The sequence below is a fragment of the Triticum urartu genome, chromosome 5, assembly GCF_003073215.2.
Source record: "Triticum urartu cultivar G1812 chromosome 5, Tu2.1, whole genome shotgun sequence".
Taxonomy (NCBI): domain Eukaryota; kingdom Viridiplantae; phylum Streptophyta; class Magnoliopsida; order Poales; family Poaceae; genus Triticum; species Triticum urartu.
In genome coordinates, this window is record NC_053026.1 from 606816377 (window position 1) to 606832652 (window position 16276).

At 46.8% G+C, this 16276-nt stretch overlaps 2 protein-coding genes across 2 annotated transcripts; both read right to left on the reverse strand.

Annotated features, from left to right (window-relative positions):
* Positions 1-653: 653 nt before the first annotated feature.
* On the reverse strand, positions 654-1414 carry LOC125506283 (zinc finger protein ZAT12-like). The gene has a single exon (XM_048671134.1). It carries the CDS (start codon positions 1293-1295, stop codon positions 888-890), a length of 408 nt encoding a protein of 135 aa, XP_048527091.1. The 5' UTR covers positions 1296-1414; the 3' UTR covers positions 654-887.
* Positions 1415-15352: 13938 nt separating this feature from the next.
* Positions 15353-16072, reverse strand: LOC125506284 (zinc finger protein ZAT8-like). Its single transcript, XM_048671135.1, has one exon. It carries the CDS (start codon positions 15915-15917, stop codon positions 15522-15524), a length of 396 nt encoding a protein of 131 aa, XP_048527092.1. The 5' UTR covers positions 15918-16072; the 3' UTR covers positions 15353-15521.
* Positions 16073-16276: the final 204 nt, after the last annotated feature.

The window sequence follows — 16276 nt, forward strand, 5'->3', positions numbered from 1 at the left end:
GTCTATTTCTACAGGAGAGACGCTTAGTTAAGCGTCTATTCTGTACAAATAGGCACTGGTGCTTAAAGAAAGCCTGATTTATTTCTCTAAGCACCTCCCCTAACCATCTCCCGTTGTACAAGGCCTAAGAGGTGAAGCCACCACCGATCTGGTGGGCGGGGGGGGGATTAGAGGAAGGGGAGACCTCCGGTGGCATAGGTTTGGCCCTCCTAGTCGCTCCCGCGCGGGAGCAACGTGGAAGGGGGTGTGTTTTTTTTTCTTGTTTGCTTTCCCCTTATGACCTTCAAGAGGAATCCCTTATGCTTAAGGTAGCTGGCGGATTCAACTGCGGTATCTGGCAGCAAAAAGGTATGATGGGAGATAAGGCTTCCGGATGATGAGTAAATGGCCATTAAAAATAAATTATGGTTTTCCTATTTCATATATGACCATCAAACTACTTTCTCCGTCTCAAAATGTAAGATCATTTTTTACACTATGATAGTGTCAAAAATGGTTTTACATTTTGGGACGAAGGACAGAGGGACTACTATTTATAAGTCACTCGTTAATGTAAGCCAGTAAATGAATCTGCTAATCACTGTATAAGATTGTAAAAAACATTTATATTTCTTGAAGTTTATCCTCATCGTGAATAGATCATTCCACACCACTCCAACAAGATTCATTCATACTGCATCCCGTTTCAGCACGACCATGTGGCCCTGTGGGCGCGCGATACAACATAAACGAACGAACTAATGTATATAATCACCGAAGAAGTCATCATACTTATATGCATATATACACATATAAAGGAATGAAGGAACCAATAATCAACACCTACGGCTACGAGTGTGCACGCATATGCATGTCAGGAACTCTGCACTAGAACTACTGAGATGAGTCTAGACAAAGAGCTCGAGCAGAACGGGCGGCGCCTGCGCCGCCTCGTCACGGTGCCGGCGCATGTGGCCGCCGAGCGCCTGCCCCGTCTCGAACCCTTGGCCGCAGATGTGGCACCGGTGCTCAGACTTGTGATCGGCTGTACTCTTGGGCTTGACGGAGTAGTAGTGATCGCCGGTGGTGAGGGCGAGCGCGAGCCCGTGGCGGCCGCGGAGGTGGCTGGTCCGGTGGCCGCCGAGCGCCTGGAACGACGGGAACGAGCGGCCGCACGTCTTGCACACGAACTGATCCCCACCGGCTGCGGCGGCAGCGCGGCGCATCTTCTTGTTGAGGCCGGCGACGGCGCCGAGGGAGAGCGAGAGGGAGAGTGACACGGCCTGGTGTGCTGCAGCTCGCTGGTGCTTCGTCATGGACGTGCGTACAAGTGAAGAACAGGGAACCTGTGGAGCTGAGGAAACTGTAGCCTGTGGGATGCGATCGACCACTGGAAGCGGGAAGGAGCTAGCTAGGCACGACTGGGTTTAGATTTCAGAAGGTTGTTGAGTTGTGGAGCATGTCTGCTTGGTTGGGCATTTATATACGGGAGGGAGGAGGGAGGGGCAGGCAGACGAGTAGCTGGGTCGGTCGCTAGCAGCCCAGGTGGTCTCACGTGCACGATCCGTCAGGGTTCCGGTGTTGGCGTCGCGATCGGCGGGCGACTCGGCTATCTATACGGAGTACTCCCTCGGTTTGAAAATAATTGTCATCAAAATAAATATATTTAGAACTAAAATACATTTAAATATATCCTTTTTTATTCATCTTGATAACATGTATTTTCGGACGAAGGAAGTACGTGCGTGTGCGCTGCGCTGGCTTCATTAATTCATTCATACCGCCGGCGGCCCGCGAAACGGCACGGAAGCTAAGCTCACGGTGACGGTGTCATTTAAAAAAAAAACAGACGAAGCTCACAAGAAGGGTCCACCAAAGTTAAAAAAACAGATGAAGCTTCTTGTCGAGGCCGGCGCCTGTGTGTGAATGGATGAGTGGATCAAGCGCTGGTTTAGGGAATACGCGTCCATCTCACAGGTCAAGAGTCAAGAGAGAAAGTCTTGGTCCCGAAGAATAAAAAGCGCTTGGCGAACCAGACTCTATCCAGACAAACAAACGGTGGGTCCAAGCTTACCAGATTCGGCTTACTTAACATGGTTGGTCCGTCGGTCGTCTTCTCCAAGTATACAATGGCTTCGCTCGTACTCACAGAGAGCTGCCCATTCATTCCAGGAACGCGCGAGCGCGTGTGCCACGCTGTCTGGAGGATTTCATTATTAGTACACTCGTATAAGAAATTTTTAGGATGGGTATACCACTGTTAGAAAAAAGGCCTATAGTCCCAGTTCGTAAGGGCCTTTAGTCCCGGTTCCGGAACCGAGACTAAAGTGTCGGTACTAATACCTCCCCCCTTTAGTTCCGGTTCAATCCAGAACCGGGACTAAAGGCCCTCCACGTGGGCAGTGCGCAGAGCCCAGTCAGGAGACCCTTTGGTCCCGATTGGTGGCACCAACCGGAACCAATAGGCATCCACGCGTCAGCACTTCTGTGGCTGGGGTTTTTGTTTTTTTTAAAAGGGAGGGGGGTTGGGGGTTTTCGGGGGTTAATTTAGGTGTTTCATATATTGTGTTAGCTAGTTATAATTAATAGAGAAAAGTGTCCTCTGTTATGTCCGTGCTTGGTCGACGCTACGTACTATACATACGTATATAGAGAGGACTAGACACGCTAGCTAGTTAGTAAGCAAACGAAGGAAAAAGAAGATCGTCATGAACATATATGCATATATACAGAGAGAAGTGATATCGAGCACCTCTCCTTCTCCGAGAGATTGGTCGAACAACAAGTTCTCGTATATCTATCTGACACTACCAGCTACATATATACAATAATTATCTCTTACAAATATAATCATACGGACTCAGGGTCCACATAGAATTCTCCGTCTTCAGGGATCACGTGGTCAATGAAGAATGCCGCCAATTCCTCTTGAATTGCTCGCATGAGAGCTGGTGCTAGGAGTTCATCCCGCTTCCGAAACATCTAATTTGAAGAAGGAGGTCAATACATATATATATATATATATATATATATATATATAAATGAATGAATGAAACTCAACACAAATGATGGTAATAAAATAAAATTGTGAATGTTGTTATTTACATACTTCATATTGTTCGTTAGAGTACCCGCCCCGCTCACAGGTCGTGTGGCGGATGGACTCGCAGATGTAGTATCCACAGAAATCATTCCCTTGTTCCTGCCACAACCACTTTACAAGAAATAGAGGTCAATCAAACTGATAAGCAAGAATGCTAAATGTTATTGATGAAATTAGCGCTTGAATCATTAGGAGATGCGCGGAACATGCTACTATAGTACTTACTTTCGGGTGTCTAAATTCCAGCTCCTTCGGCAGTCCCGGAACTGTTTTGGTGAATTTTCTCCAAACCCTGCCGGACAAAGAAAACAATTACTTGATATCAGGAAATGAATAAAGTTGCTGATATGGTGGATAATGATCGATTTAACTTACTTCTTGAGGATTTCAGTCATGTCCGCATACTCCTTGGGATCTTTTCGTTTAGAGTCCAAGACGGTTACTACTCCCTGCTCAAGCTTAATCTCTAGAAGAATATAGTGGAAACTGCACATACATGCATAACTCATGAATTACATTACTATAACCTTGACTAATATATAAGGAAAACCGAATACGCACAAGACAGTAACACTCACCTGAAGTTGTAAGGAAAGAGTATTATATCTTTGTTTTGATTTATTACGAACGATCGTAGCAAGTTGGCCTCGGTAGCTGCGGCATGAAGTTTAACCTGAGTTGCATCTATGAGATATGTGTTAATGAACCCAATATCACCGACTTGTCTTTTCTTCAATTCGGCGATCTTCAATCTGCATAATATAGTGAGGATGATTATAAATACATGCAATGAAAGAGCTAAGCTATATAGAGAAACTTAATGACAGAAGTAGTACTACTTACAGACAGTAGTAGGCGACCGTTGTTTTATCGAGGGCCAATTGATTGAAAAACTGAAAGAACTCAAATGGAACAGGAAACAGATTAATTCCAACGAGGTCATGCTCCTTTTTACATTTCACATACAAAGTACTCCTCCCCCCAGAGTCTCTGCAGATTTTCAAGTACCAATCATGCAATCTTCGCATCATCGTTGATAGAGATCTTTCATCTTTGACGAGAGGCTTCCCGTACTCGTATCTTTGTATTTGCACCTCCATGAGTTCATAATGTACTTCGTCGGGCAGGTAATCTGCAAGATTGCTATAACCGGGCACCATCCTCGGATCATTATCGACGTTGTGGCTAGGCACCTTGAGCGGGGGGCACGATTGCTTCGCTTGTTCGCCGAGCTGGGCAATTTGTTTCCCAGCTCGTCGTTCTTTCAGCCTTTGATCACTGACAGTACTTCCCGACCGCTCCGCTTCGGCAAATTCCTTTCCAATAATGCGGTCATAGTTTCCTCTCGGCGGATCAGACTTCGGTGGTTTTGTCAGGGAAGCCAGAGTGCGCTTCACTTTCACCCGATCTACCTTCTCCTCCGGAGGTGGATGTTTCTTTGCTTTCACCCCTTCAAAGAAGTTCCTCACTTCTTCTCGCGCGATCTCGGCGTTCTCCTCCAGGGTCCTCTCATATGGTAACTTCTCTGGAGTCTTCAGAGAAGGACCGAATCTGTATGTCCTCCCGCCTCTGGTTGTACTGCTAGACGCCGACCGAGCAGACGGAGCGGTTGTCTTCTTTACTTGCTTAAGCGGCGGAGGAGAAGGACTACGACGCGCCGGAGCAGCTGGAGCGGCGGCAGGTCTCTTTCGCCCTTGCTGACGAGGCGGAGAAGGAGAAGGCTGGCTGCTCGGGCGCGTCGGCGCAGGCGGACAAGGAGGCGGAGTGCCGCCACGCGCCGAAGAAGGAGCCGGCCGAGGGCCCTGATCGTCACTCGCCGGAGGAGGAGGCAGTGGAGGCGGAGTGCCCTGACTCGCCGGAGGAGGAGGAGGCGGTGGCGTCCAGTTCGGAAGGTTGATGAGCTCCTTCCGCCATAGGCATGGAGTCTTCAGAGCAGACCCCAGCCGAGTCTCCCCTTCACCGGTAGGGTGGTCAAGCTGGAGGTCCTCAAATCCCTCCATTATCTCATCCACCATCACCCTAGCATATCCTTCTGGAATCGGCCGGCAGTGAAAAGTTGCGCCGGGTTCAGTAGGATAAACAGAGCCAACAGCCGCCTTGACCTTCAAATTCATCCATTGCGTCATAAGGTGGCAATTTTGAGACTCCGTTATAGCATCCACGGGATAGCTGGCAGGAGCCGTCAAGGCATGCTCCAGCTGAAGCAGCTCGGTGGAAGCCACGTTGCTTCTGCGCTGAGATGGCGGGGTAGCTTCGGGGGAGGCTTCGGCAGTACGTTTGCTGCGATTTGCTTCTCGTTCCTCTATCGCGTCTACCCTTACTTGCAGCGCCTGTATTTGGGTCTGCTGCACTTTTTTCCTCCTCTCATGGGATTTGTAACCGCCTGCGTCCGGAAACCCAACCTTCCACGGAATGGAGCCTGGCGTGCCTCGTGTCCGTCCAGGGTGCTCAGGATTCCCGAGGGCCATTGTGAGCTCGTCGTTCTCTCTGTCTGGAAAGAACGTCCCTTCCTGCGCTGCTTCGATATACTGCTTAAGCTTACTGACTGGTATGTCCATTTGATCGTTCGTCCAAATGCACTTCCCTGTTACAGGGTCCAGTGTTCCGCCAGCCCCGAAGAACCAAGTCCGGCAACGGTCTGGCCAGTTCCTGACCCGGTACAGCCGCTAATTCGGCATTTGGTACTGTCACCATTTCTCGAAAGGGAAAAAACTTTGTCTCTGGTTCGATCCCTTTATGAACCAGATCATTCTCAGTCTTGGACCACTTAGGCCGGGCTACGAGGTAGCCACCTGACCCCGTGCGATGGTGAAGCTTCTTCTTCGCAGCATTTTGCTTGTTTGTCGCCGACATCTTCTTACTCTTTTCTGATGTCTTGTGGGCCACAAATGCGGGCCAGTGATCTCTGATCTTCTCATATCTGCCCTTGAATTCTGGTGTCTCATTATTTTCGACAAACTTATTCAGCTCTTTTCTTTCACCTCCTGAATAGTTCTACCATCCTCTTCAGAGCAAAAGACTTGATTAATTTCTCTTTAACTGGGTTCTCTGGATTATCCTCAGGCGGTAGGGTGAAATTTGACTTCAGCTCAGTCCAAAGATCATTTTTCTGCATATCATTGACATAAGACACCTCAGGGTCTTCTGTAGAAAGGAATAGAGGAGAAGAAGAGAAAAATAGAATATATATTCTATTTTTCTCTTCTTCTCCTCTATTCCTTTCTTCTTCTCCTCTTCTTTTTCTTCTTTTTTCTTCTTCTTATTTATTTCTCCTCTTCTTTTCATCTCCTCTTCTTCTTTCTTTCCTCTTCTTATTTTCTTCTTTCCTATCCTTCTTTTTCTAAAATTGTAACTTTTGCATATATAAAACTCTTCTAAAATTGTAACTTTCTATATAAAACTTTTCTATCGGGAGGGGGAGAAGATCGAAGAAAAAAAAGAAGAAAAAAAAGAGGAGAAGAAGAAAGGAATAGAGGAGAAGAAGAAAAACTTCTTCTCCTCTATTCCTTTCTTCTTCTCCTCTTCCTTTTCTTCCTCTCCTCGTCTTCTCCTTCTTCCTCTCCACTAACATAAAATGCACTAACCTAAAATGCAACAAACATAAAATGCACTAAATCGATCAACTAACCTAAAATCAGTGATAAAATGCACTAACCTAAAATCGATATCTACTAACAACTTAAAAAATTAGTACATATATGAAAAAATGCATATATGAAAAAAAACATCATCATATCATCAACAGAAAAAAAACATCATCATATCATCAACAGAAAAAAACATCATCATATCATCAACATCATCATATCATCAACATCATCATATCATCAACCTAAAATCAGTGATAAAAAGGGCGCCGGCGGCCGAACCAAAAGTGGCGGCGTGTGGTCGGGGCGACGGCGACGGCGACGGGGTTGGGGAAGGGGCGGCGCGCGCGGCGACGGCGACGGGGTCAGGGAAGGGGCGGCGCGCGGCGGGCGCGGGGCGGGGCGGGCTCGGGGACAGGGCGGGGCGACGACGGGCTCGGGGACGGGGCGGGGCGACGGCGCGGGGCGACGACGGGCTCGGGGACGGGGCGGGGCGACGGCGGCGGGCGCGGGGCGACGGTGACGGCGACGGGGTCAGGGAAGGGGCGGCGCGGGGCGACGACGGGCTCGGGGCGGCGCGCGGCGAGCGCGGGGCGACGACGGGCTTGGGGCGGCGACGACGACGACGAACGGCCTGGGGGCGAATGGGAGCGGTTGGCCAAAATTTCACAAGTGTTGGCTTATATAGCCAGAGCAATGGTCCCGGTTCGTGACACAACCGGGACTAATGCCCCTCTTTGGTTCCCGGTTGGTGCCACGAACCGGGACCAAAGGCCAATTTTCAGCAGCCGAAAGGGCGGGAAGCGGCGGCCTTTGGTCCCGGTTGGTGGCACCAACCGGGACTAAAGGGTGGCATTGGTCCCGGTTGATGCCACGAACCGGACCAATGCCCCCTTTAGTCCCGGTTGGTGCTACCAACCGGGACCAATGCCCTTGTGCTGCCCGCGCCCAAAAGTTTAGTCCCACATCGCTAGCTGAAGGGCGCCGGCACTTTTATAAGCGCGTGCCTCCCATCGAGCTCCTCTCTAATGCAGGCTTCGGGCCTAAACTTGCTACTGCCTGTGGGCCTATTGGGCCTTCTGCGGGCCTGAATCCTGGCCCATGTAGGGTTTCTAGTCGTATTCAGGCCGTGGAGGCCCAGTAGGAGGCATTTTTTTGTTTTTTCTTTTTTATTTCTACATTTTTTGGTTTTTTATTTTTTTTATTTCTACTTACAACTAAATACTTACAGTTTTTTAGTGATTTCTTTTTCTTTAGGTCACAAAAATTATAAACTTTCTGTTAGTGCCATTAGTTTAAATTTTGAATAGTTTAAATTTGAATTTTTAAAATTTGTGTGAATCACTAGTTTATGAATAACTTTACTATAAAAATAGAATTTTTTTTCTATTATTTTTTATTTATACTTACAACTAAATACTTATATTTTTAGTGATTTCTTTTTGCTTTTAGGTCACAAAAATTATAAACTTTCTGTTAGTGCCATTAGTTTTAAATTTTGATAGTTTAAATTGAATTTTTAAAAATTTGTGTGAATCACTAGTTTATGAATAACTTTACTATAAAAATAGAATTTTTTTTCTATTTATTTTTTATTTATAACTTACAACTAAATACTTATAGTTTTTTAGTGATTTCTTTTTGATTTTAGGTCACAAAAATTATAAACTTTCTGTTAGTGCCATTACTTTTAAATTTTGAATAGTTTAAATTTGAATTTTTAAAAATTTGTGTGAATCACTAGTTTATGAATAACTTTACTATAAAAATAGAATTTTTTTTCTTCTTTGCTATTTATTTTTTATTTATACTTACAATTAAATACTTATAGTTTGATTTTAGGTCACAAAAATTAAATACTATAAAAATTCTTTTTGCTATTGAAGAATATTATAGTTTTATTTTAGTTGATCATAACATAATATTTTAATTGATTGTTTTTATTTTCATAAAAGTTTTGTAGTTTATTCTGTTTTCTATTAATTCATTCTTTGAGCTAAATGACTCTGAAATTGGAAAGCATTTCAAAATGAACTCTCAAAAGGTTGAAAGTTGGCATGGTATCATCATTTCACCCACATAGCATGTTCCAAAAAGTAGAGAGGGTTACGACAAAAACTTGATGCATTTCGTGTACAAAATGGACAATCACTTTCGAAGTATCAAAGTTTCGAACCATAAGACATGAAAGCATTTCAAATGAACTCTGAAAAAGTTGAAAGTTGGGATGGTATCATAATTTCACCCACATAGCATGTGCATGTACAAAACGGACAATGGTAGCATGTTCGTCTGTTACAAATTTGGCATGGTATCATCATAATAGTTGCGGGAGAAAGTCTTCACTTTTTCTTCGCTTGTGTCATTTGCTTATTGCGCCGTAACCATGGATAATCTTCATTGTTTATCAGGATGCTTGGGTCAGCCTTGACATTGAAGGGAGGAATTTCATGAAAACTTTTCATAATCTTCAGACATGTCTGTCTTGCCGTCCACTCCCAGGATGTCCCTTTTTCCTGAAAAACTATGTGGCGCTTTGGCTCATCGTATGATATGTCATCTAAACAATGCGTGCATGCGTGGTATCCTTTGTTTGTCTGTCCTGAAAGGTTACTGAGAGCGGGCCAATCGTTGATGGTCACGAATAGCAACTCCTTAAGGTTAAATTCCTCCTATCTGTTCTCATCCCACGTACGTACACCGTTTCCATTCCACAGCTGTAAAAGTTCTTCAACTAATGGCCTTAGGTACACATCAATTTCGTTGCCGGGTTGCTTAGGGCCTTGGATGAGAACTGGCATCATAATGAACTTCCGCTTCATGCACATCCAAGGAGGAAGGTTATACATACATAGAGTCACGGGCCAGGTGCTGTGATTGCTGCTCTGCTCCCCGAAAGAATTAATGCCATCCGCGCTTAAAGCAAACCATACATTCCTTGGGTCTTTTGCAAATTCATCCCAGTACTTTCTCTCGATTTTTCTCCACTGCGACCCGTCAGCGGGTGCTCTCAACTTCTCATCTTTCTTCCGGTTCTCACTGTGCCATCGCATCAACTTGGCATGCTCTTCGTTTCTGAACAGACGTTTCAACCGTGATATTATTGGAGCATACCACATCACCTTCGCAGGAACCCTCTTCCCGAGGGGCTCGCCGTCAACATCACCAGGGTCATCTCGTCTGATCTTATACCGCAACGCACCGCATACCGGGCATGCGTTCAGATCCTTGTATGCACCGCAGTAGAGGATGCAGTCATTAGGGCATGCATGTATCTTCTCTACCTCCAATCCTAGAGGGCATACGACCTTCTTTGCTGCGTATGTACTGTCGGGCAATTCGTTATCCTTTGGAAGCTTCTTCTTCAATATTTTCAGTAGCTTCTCAAATCCTTTGTCAGCCACAGCATTCTCTGCCTTCCACTGCAGCAATTCCAGTACGGTACCGAGCTTTGTGTTGCCATCTTCACAATTGGGGTATAACCCTTTTTTGTGATCCTCTAACATGCGATCGAACTTCAGCTTCTCGTTTTGACTAATCCATTGCGTCCTTGCATCGACAATGACCCGGCGGAGATCATCATCATCGGGCACATCGTCTGGTTCCTCTTGATCTTCAGCAGCTTCACCCGTGGCAGCATCATTGGGCACATCGTCTGATTCCTCTTAATCTTCACCAGCTCCCCCCGTTGCAGCATCACCGTATTCATGGGGCACATAGTTGTCATCGTACTCTTCTTCTTCGCCATCTTCCATCATAACCCCTATTTCTCCGTGCCTCGTCCAAACATTATAGTGTGGCATGAAACCCTTGTAAAGCAGGTGGGAGTGAAGGATTTTCCGGTTAGAGTAAGACCTTGTATTCCCACATTCAGTGCATGGACAACACATAAAACCATTCTGCTTGTTTGCCTCAGCCGCATCGAGAAACTCATGCACGCCCTTAATGTACTCGCGGGTGTGTCTGTCACCGTACATCCATTGCCGGTTCATCTACGTGCATTATATATAATTAAGTGTCCAAATTAATAGAAGTTCATCATCACATTAAAACCAAAGTGCATACATAGTTCTCATCTAACAACATATAGCTCTCCAGAGCATCTAATTAATTAAACCATACATTGAAACTATGTAAAACATTTCAATGCGAAAACAAATGCGATCATAATCGCAACCAAGGTAACAATTGATCCAACAGCATAATGATACCAAGCCTCGGTATGAATGGCATATTTTCTAATCTTTCTAATCTTCAAGCGCATTGCATCCATCTTGATCTTGTGATCATCGACGACATCCGCAACATGCAACTCCAATATCATCTTCTCCTCCTCAATTTTTTTATTTTTTCCTTCAACAAATTGTTTTCTTCTTCAACTAAATTTAACTTCTCGACAATAGGGTCGGTTGGCATTTCCGATTCACATACATCCTAGATAAATAAAATCTATGTCACATTGGTCGGCATAATTTTCATAAACAATAAATGAACCAATAGTTATAAAGATAATATACATACCAAATCCGAATTATAGACAGGACGAGGGCCGACGGGGGCGGATACCAAAACCATCGCACTATATAAGATGCAATTATAAATGTAAGAAAATGATACAAGTATCTATCTAAACATACAAGTAAGAATATTTTTTCTTTCAGAAAGAAGATAAGAATAAGAGGCTCACCACGGTCGTGTCGGTGATGAGATCGGCGCGGGTGATCGACGGCGGTGAAGACGGGGACGGGGCGTGACGGACCGCTAAATCTAGACAAATCTCAAGGAAAATGGAGCTTGGAGGTCGAGCTTCGAGAGGAGAAAGCTTAAGTAGTGTGGCTCGGGCATTCCATCGAACACCTCATGTGCATAGGAGGTGAGCTAGAGCACCACAAAGCCCTCTCCCCCTCGACCAGAAAAAACAGAGCACTGTGCTCTGCTCTTGCGCGAGGGGGTATATATAGGCACCTCACTGGTTCCGGTTGGTGGCATGAACCGGGACTAAAGGGGAGCCTTTGGTCCCGGTTCAAGCCACCAACCGGGACCAATGGTGATGGGTCAGGAGCGAGGCCCATTGGTCCCGGTTCGTCCCACCAACCGGGACCAAAAGGTCCAAACGAACCGGGACTAATGGCCCACATGGCCCGGCCGCCCCCCTGGGCTTGGGCATTGGTCCCGGTTCTACACTGAACCGGGACTAATGAGCTGAGCCGGCCTGGACCATAGCCCTGTTTTCTACTAGTGTACGTACATGCCATCAATACCATATTCATCGTCCACTCAAATTATACTGGTAGGACGCGACGCTCCCCAGCCAACTTGCATAGTAGCAACATGTGCCGGAAATTACGACGACCGATCTGCATAGCCCGCTTGCCGGTCATTGACGTACGTCGGCTAGCTGAGTTACACGTAAGTGCCTGGCACACGTACGACGACCCGCAGGAAGAGTGTGCTATTCTCTCGGAATGTACTGCTCGTTCGACGTGCTAGCACGCCTGTTTTTCCCTTTGAAGTTGCTCGATAGTTGACATGAACTCATGATCCCTCTATACTCTTGACGCCCAACCAAGCCTGCGAGGAAATTTTTTGGCCCGTTTGATTGGTTGGGCCGCATTTAAATGTTGGCCTGCACGAAACTTAAAACACTCCCAAGTAGGCAAGTTAGAAACGGTCGAATCGGCAGTTTTTCAGCGAGCAAGGCTGGGTCGAACCACCTCAAGCTCGCGTGGTGGATCCTCTTGCACAAGAGGATGCGGCCGGCCTAGTATACACCATGTACTTTGCTTCTTCTTCCACCTTCACTAACCTTATTCCCTAATCTTCTTTATTGCATCCCTTCTAATTTACACAGCGGTGCTTTGATTCGAGGTAAGCTTCACACGAAAAAGATGCACATCAATATTATAGTTTTATTTTTTTGTGATCAGTTTGTAGTTTTGTCGACTGTGAGTGTTCAATCTTGTGTTCATGTTTGAAGCTATTTTGGACGAATTTTATCAAATTCGTCACACACAGTCAACCATTTGGACGTCGGCGGCTGCGTTGACGAGCGCTTCGGTGCCATTCAGCCCCTGCTCGTCCTCCAGCGTCATGGACACCATGGTGCGGGCTACCTCTTGGTCTCCGCCGTTTCTCGATAGATCTTGTCGTGCTTGATGACGAGGTTGATGAGCGACACGATGACGTCGAAGAGAAGCCCCATGAGGAACGCCAGCGACCACTCAAATAGATCTCGCCTGCGGTGAAACGTTTTTGCCGTAGTGGAGATTGAATCCGAACGACGCGCATCTTCGCCTGCTGCCTGTTCGCTTCGTCTTCCTCTGTTGCTTCACCTCCCGTCGCAGCCTGTTTGCCTCCTTCTCCTGTGCCTATATAAGAGAGGTTGCTCCTCTACAGAGAGGCACATCAGAAAGACCATCTCTCTCTCACCACCAAGTTCCTGAGCACAGCGCTGCTGCTACATTCTTCCCTATCCCGGGTTGCAGCGTGCACGGCAGGTCGGGACAATAGGCCTCCGAAACAGCACCTGTTTGAATGCTGTACGGGAGAAGGGTGATAAGGTTTTTGGGAGCGCTCCGCGCGACTACTGACTTCTTCGTCACAGACGCCCCGAACTCCGACAACTACTTCCCCGACGACGACTACTTCCCTGACGTCAACAACTTTCTCGATGACATGGCTGGCGAGGAAACCTACCCCAAGTCCAGTGCTTCTCCGGCTGCTGTCACATACGTGTTCTTCCTCTTTCTGTTAGAGATCCAGCCACAGTTCCTTGTTCTAGCATCTGTCCTAGATATGTTAAGTTCTACTTCATATATGCAGCGTGCTTTACTGTCTACTCTAGATATGTTTGGTTATAGTTCATATTTGCAGATGCTATTCACCTTCTCTCTGTCAGATTGCATGAGTTGCTTTATCTCTGCTATACTAGTCATGCTTTATTTAGTATTTCCGTTAACAAAATTATTCGGTAAATTGCTCATATTTCCAACAGTGGTCGTGGTTGCCGCTGACGCCTCCATGCCGGAGCGTGGCGACAAGGAGGCCATCGGCCGCCACGGCCTTGGGGTTCTTGCAACCGCAGCCGAGCGTGAACCCGATGCCGCTGAACCGCTTTCTCGCCACCACCGTCCACCGCAATTGCCATGGCACTGTGTAACTCTGTGTGTTATGTGTAGCTATTAACTAAGTGTGTTCAGTGTATGCATGCAAACAACGTACACTAGTATGAGCACATCTAATGTGATCAACCAAACACAATGCGTAGAGGCGTTGCTATGATGCAGAGAGAGGGGATGCATGCAACCAATCAACTTGCGAATGATGATTTTTTGCCTGCATATGCTCAACCAGGTCCAGCTGGAACAAGTATGCCAAGAGGCAAAAAACAATGCAGGTAACCAAACGCATCCTAGTCGACTCCTTCATGATGCTTTCGTCTTTTTCTTGATGGATGAGGATTGTGCTGCGTGTACACCATCGACGTCTTGACTTATGGTTATTACAAACACAGGGTGTGAAAATCATCATAAGCATGCTAACTTCATTAAATTTATGTATATTCATCTTTATATACTAATTAAAATAAAGTAGGATTACCAGTCGGCATGAGTGGTGAGCTATCTAACCTAAGATGCCATGCCTGAGAAGGTACCTTAGTCTCGGTCCAGCTTAGTCTGAAAACATTATGGTCAGACTACATCTATTAGAGTGCGACGATGAAATAACCACCAAGGTTTATGGTTTTTTTTTTCATGGCTCAATGCAATTTTTTATTATTTTAGAACTATGTTGTAAATGTTCACTATGAATTGTTGAAATTGTGTCAATGTATTATCAAATGCACGCACTTTGTGAGATGAATGTTTATGTATGAGTATGAGTTGCCGTATTTTTTACATGGTAATATGTGTCTCATTAATAAAATAAAGATTCACTTATAAGCCACGTAAACATCGACATTACAGGACTAAAAAGATAGGATAATCCTATGCAAAAACCAGCACTTGTCCCTCTACACTAAGAAAAAGAAGACAAATCACCTCTTAACCTGAACTCGACGCGGCTCCATCGCTGATCAACAGCTTTACGGACCTCCAAAGTAGTTTGCCTGAAGTAAAACCATTGCCGTTGAAAGAATTAGACCGGGGCAACGTGTCCCCGGACACACGATCGAACTTCAGAACTGACACCCCCGCACGACTACGATATCGAAGGAGGAAACCAAAACAGTCAACCTTCAACCACAGACTCAGCACAAGATGCACCATCTTCCAGCTGTCACTTGCGTAGACAACCGTCTGCGCGTACTTCTAAATGACAAAACCCCTCCTGCTCCACCATGGCGCCGGAGAAAAAGCCACGGCAACGAAAACGGAGCAGAAGGAGAGACACCTGATGAAGTCGCCGCTGCCGCCTCGCCGGCACCATCCATGAACCCTAACACCAACGATCTAAAGGATCGACAAACACAAGGTGCCATCAACTCCGAGGAGCCGCCATGAAGGGTACCACCGGTATGGGAGTGAAGTTGAGGCAGATTTATTCGTCCGGAAGTTTATATCCTTCTCATGAATAGATCATTCCACACCACGCCAGCACGATTCATTCATAGTGCACCCCGTTTCAGCACCGTAAGAGCATATACCGGGCTGGATTATGATTGAGTCAACTGAGGAATAGTTCATTTTGAAATAACATAAACGAACGAATCCATGTATATAATCTCTGAAGAAGCTGCAATTCTATATGTACACGTATAAAAAGGAATGAACCAATTCTACTACGACTACGAGTGCGCACGCATACGCATACCGGGAACTTAACTCTGCTCTAGAACTACTGAAATCAGGCTAGACAAACAGCTCGAGCAGGACGGGCGCCGCCTCCTCACGGTGCCGGCGCATGTGGCCGCCAAGCGCCTGCCCCATCTCGAACCCTTGGCCGCAGATGTGGCACCGGTGCTCAGGCTTCTGATCCGTACTCTTGGGCTTGACGGAGTAGTAGTGATCGCCGGCGGTGAGGGCGAGCGTGAGCCCGTGGCGGTCCCGCAGGTGGCTGGTCCGGTGGCCGCCGAGCGCCTGGAACGACGGGAACGAGCGGCCGCACGTCTTGCACAGGAACTGATCCCCACCGGCTGCGGCGGCGGCGCGGCGCATCTTCTTGTTGAGGCCGGCGACGGCGCCGAGGGAGAGCGAGAGGGAGAGGGACACGGCCTGGTCCGCTGCTGCTCTCTGGTGCTTGGTCATGGACGGACGAACGGTGAATCTGTGATGGGAGGACTAACTAAGCAACTAGTGAGAAGTGAGATCCTGAGAAGTTGAAGTTTGCTGGATCGTGGCAGAAGGATTGGATGGGATTCAGAGGAAAGCCAAAGCTGTGGATTGGTGTCTATCGGGTGTGTGCATGGTTGGTGTTTATATAGTGGAGTGTGGAGGGGCGGTAAGACGAGTACTCGTCGTAGATCAGCACGGTCGCTAGCTCACCTGTGCCCCACGTCGGGGCTGACATCGCGATCTTGCCGGCGGGCGACTCGGCCGTCTCTATCGCTTCACTGGGCTTGGGCTAGAGGAGGAGCGGGGACGCGGTTGGTTAGATTGACGGGCCG